Here is an 8,794-nt window from a genome sequence, read left to right on the forward strand (position 1 = left end):
ACTACGTGTTGAAGTCAAATACTTCCCATATAAGCCGTACTAAGTAACTTTGAGGGGACCATGCATGTTAGGGAATTAATCAATGACTCAATCATGTCATGGTAAATAGATAAAGTTGCATTTAATTAGTAGAAGAAAGGGGTCTACTCGTACCAATGAATGATAATATTATACTATATATGCAATTCAACGTCTCCATCTCTCCTTCTTTTTCTTTCTATTTCTCTTTCTCTCTCTCTCAGTCTCTTTCAATACTCTTCAAATACAAATCAAACTCTCTTTTTAGATCTATAATAAAATGTTGATTTTTTGAGCAACTTTATGAGTGAATGCAAAAAGTTGGTACAATTAGGCAAAAGTTTTAAAAAAAAAAAATAAAAGTTTGAATATTGTTGAAAGGCAAAACAGTACTACTATAGGATAAAGAAAGATGAGATATTTGTGGGTAGGGCAGAAAACAAAAGAAAAGACAGAAATTGCACGTCAGACTTAGCAGTAGCTCGCTGGAGTGGTCTAATTCCATCGTATAGAGAGAGAGAGGATTACAGAGTTGATATCCTCTTCTCATCCACACCTCTCTCTCTCTCTCTTAAATCTTTTCTCCTTATCTTGTTTTGATTCATATGGTTCTTTTTAGTTGCAAAGAAACTAAACCTTGTTTGTTGGGGGTGATGCCAAACTAAAGGAAGAAGAAATCAGCAAGAGTATAGGGAATAGAAGTTTTTGAGGTTCAAACAACTACAAAAAGAAACTAGATTTTTGCCTCTATTCATGTCTATTTTCTTCACCTAGCTAGCTACTTTAGCCTTTTCTAGTTACGTTTGGTTTTGTCTTTAGATCTAGCATACACATCCACTCAATCTCTCCTTCTTTGTTCTAGTCTTAAGCAAAAAAGCCTTTGCTTCTGTAGCTAGCTAGCTAGATGATGAATATTCATCAAAAGCAACAACATGTTCATATAGTAGAGGAAAACATGTCCAATTTAACTTCTGCATCTGGTGAAGCAAGTATATCAGCTTCTTCCAACATGAATGATACTACTACTGGAGGCATTTTCATTCCCCAGAATCAAAATCCACACCACCAACAACAAATCAAGAAAAAGAGAAACCAAGCAGGCAATCCAGGTCTTGATCACTCTTTATATATATATCCAAATTAAAACTTAATTTCTTTTGGTTTTCAAACTGTACGTTGAATTAATTGTATAAATTATCTTACTTAAAAGCTTAAACCGTTTGTAGAGGGTAAATTTGAACTCAAGATCTCTTGTATGCTCATTTTTAAGCTGTTAGAGAAAGATACTTTTATTAGTTATGTTCCCCGACACAAAGTCATCAGCTCAATATTTTCTTGAAACAGATCCTGAAGCAGAAGTGATAGCTTTGTCACCCAAGACACTACTGGCAACCAATAGATTCTTTTGTGAAATCTGCAACAAAGGTTTTAAAAGAGATCAGAATCTGCAACTCCATAGAAGAGGGCACAATTTGCCGTGGAAGCTAAAGCAAAGAACAAATAAGGAAGTGATTAGAAAGAAGGTTTATGTTTGTCCAGAGCGCAGCTGTGTGCACCATGACGCATCTAGGGCATTAGGTGACTTAACTGGAATCAAGAAACACTTTAGCAGAAAGCATGGTGAGAAGAAGTGGAAATGTGAGAAATGTTCAAAGCGTTATGCAGTTCAATCTGACTGCAAAGCTCACTCCAAAACCTGTGGCACTAGAGAATACAGATGTGAATGTGGTACCCTTTTTTCAAGGTAATTAACCAATAAAAATAAACATAATTTTTTGGGAACACGAACATATAAGAGTCCATCTTCTCTTTTTTCTTTTTTTATTTGGTGTTTGCTATTGGACAATTAAATTTAGATTTGCACTGAAAAATTATATATTTGGAGTAAATTAAGTGTTACCTACTAAAGACAATTTCATATTCGGGGTTCACGACATAGTATTACCACTCAACTATAGTCCTAATTAGTCTCTTTTCTTTGTACTTTTTATGATTTTGAATTCTCATTTTTTGTTTATTTGGGTTCTAAGTGCCTAGTCTAGTCGTCTAAAGTGATAATGGGATTATTGTAGTGGTGTGGATTCTGTGGAATGATTGAATAATATAACATATCAGTATCATATTTCCACTCATTCCCATAAGGGGACAAAACTAATAACACCAACTATTGGTCATGATTAATCTTTTTAGCCATGTTTTTGGGTATGTAAGTTTGTGTATTTTTCTGACGATATGATAGTGTTTTATTTCTATTATAGCACTTAAATTTTTATCATCCTTTTTTCTTGTTTATTATTGCAGACGGGATAGTTTCATCACACACAGAGCTTTCTGCGATACTTTAGCAGTGGAGAGTGCAAGATCAGCAATAACTGGAGGAAATCCAATAATTAGTTTCCCATCCCAAGCAGCTGGTAGTAGTTCAACATCTCATATGAATCAGCTCCAGTTTCAAACACCTCAGTATTTTAACAGCCATGAATTCCCAGCTTCTGCGGCATTTTCCATGAAAAAGGAGCAGCCAAGTCATGATTTCAATGTTCTAAGACATTATACTGAGATTCCTCAATGGCTAATGACATGCCAACCATTTGTTGGAGCTGGTCCTGGCCCACCCTCATCACCTGCTGGCTTTAGCTCATCAGTATTCCAAGCCACTAGGTTAGATCAAGAATACACGCAGAGCCACCAAGATTTAACGTCAACTGATTTCCATGACAACCCAAACCCTAATTTTGGAGGTAATCAACTTTTTGATCAACTAAATGCTTATACTCATAGGAGTACTATTTAATCAACAATATCTCATCTAAATGCTTATATTGGTCGAGAGATCACATTTTTTTAATTGATTAATTATATTGTGTCAACACAAATAATAGCATAATAAAATAAATAATTTACTTCAGACATTCCTTATGGAATCGCTTATTAGTTTTGAATTTACATAATAGATAAAAATATCAGGGAATTTTTTGTGATTTATTGTATTCTAGATCTTAGTTGGTTTTTAAAATATCCCATTCAAGTAGACAACGAAATGGATGAATAAAACAAAATTGTTTAAAGTTTAATTATTTCGGCAATATGAATGTTCTCACGTGTGTGTTTGGTTTTTATGAACCAAACGCATGAAATATTTTTTAGGTGGTGTTGACATTTTGAATTCAATTCAGAACCTCTTGCATTCTTCGGATATCATGTTGAATTGTGTTTCAGTGGAATATACAATAATAACCTAGTATAATTTTATTAGTGGGGTTTGAGGAGGATAGTGTGTACGCAGACCTTATCTCTACCCTGGGTAGAGAGGCTGTTTCCGATAGACCCTCGGCTCCCTCCCACCAAAAAATTCCCCACCTTGCTCTTGGGGTGACTCGAACTCACAATCTCTCGGTTGAAAGTGGAGTGTGCTCACGACTATAGCAACTCAATCTTTGTCTTCATTTAAATTTATAAGATAAAGTACACTTTTATTCAGTATCCGATTCATAATTTATTTATTAGACAAAATAGACACTTTAATTTATTTAATTATGTATTCAACGGGGCACCACCTTACCATTCAACAGGAGAAGCAGCGGTCTCCCCACACATTTCTGCGACTGCATTGCTGCAGAAAGCAGCTGAGTTGGGTGCTACAATGAGTAACAAAGCAAGTGCATCTGTCTCTGCATCATCTCCTGCACACAGTACAGGCCCAGCTGCCATTCTGATGAGACAATCACCCCACCAAACTCACGTGTCTGTTACTACTGATTCTGCAGCAGCTGCAGGTAGCAAACAAATTGATCAGTTTGGACTCAATTTGTCCGCACGTGAATTTGAGCTGACAAATAGTACTGGCCTTATCAATACCTTAGGCAATTCATACGGGAATAAAGTTGCTGCAGCTACAGTACCATCTTTTTCTTTTGCTAATGCTGCTGGTTTTGAAGGGTCAACGTTTGTAGATGCATTTGGTGGCTTTGGTACTTTGAATTCAAAGAAAGATAATGACTTCAACGGAACTACACTCTCAGAAACAACCAGTGGCATTAATGAGGATATTATGACCAAGGATTTCTTGGGTTTAAGACCTCTCTCTCACAACGATATTTTTAATATAGCTGGTCTAGTTAATACTACTTCTAGTAGTGAACATGATCAGTTTCAAAATCATAAAACATGGCAAAGTTAGCTTAGAATATTTTTATTTAGTTTGCACTAAATTGACTTCAATCTATTGCTTATGGTTACCATATAATGCAAGTGATATTTCACCCTTTCTCTTTCCGAATGTGATGTGTTTCTAATATCCGTATTTCTTTCTTTTTTTCGCATAATAATGAAATATATATATATATATATATATAAAAAAAAAAAAAACTGGAAAGGGAAATCCAGAACCCTAGCTAGTTAGTATATTTTTGTTGTTACGCCAGCTGGTCTGGACAGTAATATATTGTACACAAAAGAGCATGCACTTTGAAGCAACTTCGAGGAGAAAGATTAATTACTGTTGGTACGATTTTGATTTCTTTTTATAATTAATTAAGCTTTATTGTTGATGTGCGTAGGTTATTAAGCTAGGGATTTAAGTGTGTGGGTTCTAAATTTTAAAATAAAACACTGTTTTCAGCGGGAATCGAACCCCCATATTTCCTAACGAACCCACAGCCCTTACCATTGAACCAAGATCCCTTTTGTTACTCGGTTTGGCAGTATATATTTATATAGATTTAGTAAATATTTAAATACAAATACATGGTTTCGGAAAAAGTCACTGGGTTCGCGCGAACCCACACCCACTACTATAGCTCCTCCCCTGCCATTGTACTAGCTAGTATAGGACTGTTCAAAATCGAACCGAAATCGTTAACCGGATCGATAGCTTATTGGTTTATTAGTATCGAATTATCGGGGTAATGGATGGTGAACGGATTGAGATTTTATAATTAACGGCTTAACGGTTTGGGGGCGGATTACTCATTTTTCTTATCGGGTAAATCATTAACCCGTTAAGAATTTTTATATTTATACTTTTACCCCTATGTATATAAAGTACTATTGAAACCCTAAATGGCTAAATCCCTAATATTTATTTTCTAATTCTCAATTGTATGCAGCCATCAGAGGCAGAGAAGTCGCCAGTCTCGTCTCTCTCTTGAACTGAAAAGTCGAAAACTCGAAATCTAAAAGATTAATACGTGTATGCCTGTATGAGTAGTGTCACGACCCAATTTCACCTATAGGCCGTGATGGCGCCCAACGTTGCCGCTAGGCAAGCCAACGGTGAAATAGCCATGTATTTATTCTCTTTAACAATTTTGAAATAGTTGATTGTTATTTATTAAGTAAGTAAGAGATGAAAAATTTAATAAAAAAAAGTGTAAACAAGTATAAGCACAAGTGTGGTGAAGTAAATACTCAAAAGCCATCAAATGTCTACTAGCAAAATTCCAAGACCTGGTGTCACAAGTGTATGAGCTACTAGTAGAATATACAAAACACTAAACTACTGCCCGAAATAGAGTAGACAGAAAGTAAATGCAAAAGAGAGACTCCGGGTGCTGTAGAACAGGATCGGAAAGCATCTCACCACTAAGTCTCAGAGTATCAGGGGGTGCGCGCCGGGATGACTGCCAAATGCACCTGCCTAAGTTCCTGCACAATTAGTGTAGAAGTGTAGCTTGAGTACATAAATAACATGTATCCAGTCTAACCTCGAATAAGTAGTGACGAGGAGTCGACATCGACAATTACTATGGGCCAATAATAAAATACAAAAATTCTAAATAGGTATGGAACATGAAAAATAAAAAAAATAAAAATAAAAAAAAAATAATAATAATAATAATAATAATAATAATAATAACAACAAGCAGTGAATAAATAACTCCTCAACTGATAATAAATTTCAAAATCTCTAGCCAACACCTACTAACCCCAAATCAATTTCTGTTATTAAATAAATTATGACCTCGCAAGCCATAAAGTAATATCAAGTGTAATCAGGCTGCGAGTACTATCACGCACGATTTATGCCGAACCAAAAATATATTTTGTGCACTACCGAGGGTCAAACGACACGAACCATAGATGCATCTATTAACCTACCAAGGCGAACGACCCTTTCCCGTGAGAATGGAGAAGTTTACATCGCTCGCGGAAGTACTTGTGACGCAAGAGCACATGGATTTCGCAAAGTGATCAAGTATTCTTCAGTTCTTTCCCCAAAATAATAAATCTAACTTGGAAGTTTTCAACTAAAAATCTCTAGTCTCTACTCAATTTAAGATAATTAATGTACATAACAAACACGACAGTACAATAAAGCATGATGTAAATCTAAGACTACCCGGACATCTCATGGAATATAGCTACATATGGACTCTCGTCACCTAGTGTGTACGCAGCTCCCCACACAAGTAACTCACAACAAAAATACACCTGAGGGGAATGAGTTCCCTCTTACAAGGTTAGGAAAGAGACTTACCTCGTTCTCAAGCTCACTTCCGGTCCATAAATAAGCTCAAAGTCCTCAACTTGGTGCCAAACAACCCGAAACTAGTCAAATATTATATATATATATATATATATATATATATATATATATATATATATATATATATATATACTCAAAAGTTCATAATTTAACTATTGGAGTAATTACCTAACCCAATTTGGAAGATTTCTAAAATTCACTCTCTGGCCTACGTGCCCGGATTCTGGAAATTTTTGAAGATAATTGTTACCCATAACTTCACAACTCAAATATATCATTTTCACCCAATTCCATAACCATTTTCGTGATTAAATCTCATTTTTTATCAAAACTTAGGTTTTTATACTAAACCCATAATTTTTACAATTTTACATGCGTGCCCGGATTCTGGAAATTTTTGAAGATAATTGTTACCCATAACTTCACAACTCAAATATATCATTTTCACCCAATTCCATAACCATTTTCGTGATTAAATCTCATTTTTTATCAAAACTTAGGTTTTTAAACTAAACCCATAATTTTCACAATTTTACATGTTAAAGTCTACCCATAATCTATGTATTTAACTTACATTGGGTAGGAATTACTTACCTTCAATAGCTAGGTAGAAATCCCTCTCTAAGAAGCTCCAAAAATCGCCCAACAAAGTGAAATAAGTGAACCAAAATGGCCTAAGTCCCGTATTAAATGGACCTCACTACCTCCTAGTGACTTCCGCTTCTGGGGAGAATTGGCCGCATCTGCGGCGCCGCACCTGCGAAAAATCCATCGCAGGTGTGGTCCTAGTCCAGGCCGCCTGACTTCGCTTCTGCGGACGGGCTCCTGTTTTTGCGGACCCGCTTCTGCAGAAAGCGGAGCACACCTATAGTCCAGACCAGGCCGACCTCTCTCCGCATCCGCGGATTCCTTCATCGCAGAAGCGAGTTCGCTTCTGCGGAGCTCGCTGATCCCTCCTCTTTCCGCTTCAACGAGCGAGGCGACGCATCTGCGGTGCCTCTTCTATGGCCATTCCACCACAGGTGCGAACACGCCAGATGACAGGCACCAACAGCTCTTCTCCAAAGAGAAAACAAGCTCCGTCGACCCTACGAATCTTATACGGGGGCCCCAAGGCCTCGACCAAACATACCAACAAGTTCGTAAATATAAAACGAACTCTCTCGCACCCTCAGAACGCGGAAAACAACATTAAAACTAAGAATCACACCAAAACCAAATAGAATCAACTTATGAACTCCAAGTTCTTCCAAGTTACTCCGAACACGCCGAATCATACCTAAACTACTCGGAATGACACCATATTTTGCGTGCAAGTCTTAAATCACTATACAGAGCTATTTCTAGGCTCGAAATTCCGAACGAACCTCGATAACACCAAAACCTACTTCAAACCAAATTTGAAAGGACTTTAAATCCTTCAATGCGCCAACTTTCAACCTTAGGCGCTGAAACACTCCCGAGTTATCCAAAATCCGATCCGAACACACGTCCAAGTCCAAAATTATTATACTAACCTATTGGGACCGTCAGATCCCGGTTCCGGGGTCGTTTACTGCAAATGTTGACCCAAATCAAACTAAACCCCTTGAAGCCTATAACAAGGAACTAAGTGTTTCGATTTCAACTCGAATCCTTCCAAACCCGAACTAACCATTCCTGCAAGTCATGAAATAGTAAAATCACATACGATGGGTATTATTTAGGGGAACGGGGATCTTGAAAGCAAAATGACCGATCGGATCGTTACATTCTCCACCTCTTAAACATACAATCGTCCTTGAACGGGTCTAGAATCATACTTGGAGTGCCGAATAAGTGTGAATATCTACTCCACATGTCATCCTCGGTCTCCCAAGTCGCCTCTTCGACTGGTTGACCCCTCAACTGAACTTTTACTGCAGAAATCTTTTTGGACCTCAACTGACGAACCTACCTATCAACAATGACAATTGGCTCCTCCTCATAACTCAGGCTCTCATCTAACTGAACCGTGATGTAGTCTAACACATACGACCTGTCGGCGTGATACTTCCGGAGCATAGACATGTGAAAGACTTGGATGAACTCCCGATAGACTGGGAGGCAAAGCAAGCACATAAGCAACTTCCCCAACTTGTCTTAACACCTCTGTTAGGATTGGGAATCTGGGTAGTGAGGAATTTAGCCAAACAACGGTATAATGACAATAACAAAGACAATGGAAGTTGATAATAACGGCAATTAAAGAATATAAAGAAGACACAAGTTTAACATGATTCGGTCAAGGTGACCTACGTCCACAAGCGG

The 8,794-nt window shown here is 37.2% G+C and overlaps 1 protein-coding gene across 2 annotated transcripts; it reads left to right on the forward strand.

Annotated features, from left to right (window-relative positions):
• The first annotated feature begins 437 nt into the window (after positions 1–437).
• On the forward strand, positions 438–4,297 carry LOC104098417 (protein indeterminate-domain 7). Of its 2 annotated transcripts, none has more exons than XM_009605138.4 (4): positions 438–1,127; positions 1,363–1,762; positions 2,320–2,759; positions 3,591–4,297. In XM_009605138.4, exons 1-4 carry the CDS (start codon positions 923–925, stop codon positions 4,196–4,198), a joined length of 1,653 nt encoding a protein of 550 aa, XP_009603433.1. In that variant the 5' UTR covers positions 438–922; the 3' UTR covers positions 4,199–4,297. The 2 variants fall into 2 exon arrangements, with proteins under 2 accessions (XP_009603433.1, XP_009603434.1); XM_009605139.4 differs by having other exon boundaries at positions 3,600–4,297.
• Positions 4,298–8,794: the final 4,497 nt, after the last annotated feature.

Source organism: Nicotiana tomentosiformis, chromosome 6, assembly GCF_000390325.3.
Source record: "Nicotiana tomentosiformis chromosome 6, ASM39032v3, whole genome shotgun sequence".
Lineage (NCBI taxonomy): Eukaryota > Viridiplantae > Streptophyta > Magnoliopsida > Solanales > Solanaceae > Nicotiana > Nicotiana tomentosiformis.

What these genes read in the sequence shown, in the direction of transcription:
- LOC104098417 (XM_009605138.4), top strand. Translation starts at nt 923, where the DNA reads ATGATGAATATTCATCAAAAGCAACAACATGTTCATATAGTAGAGGAA. An exon ending in AAACCAAGCAGGCAATCCAG is followed by an intron (nt 1,128 to 1,362) that starts GTCTTGATCACT and finishes TTCTTGAAACAG; the next exon opens with ATCCTGAAGCAGAAGTGATA. An exon ending in TGTGGTACCCTTTTTTCAAG is followed by an intron (nt 1,763 to 2,319) that starts GTAATTAACCAA and finishes TTATTATTGCAG; the next exon opens with ACGGGATAGTTTCATCACAC.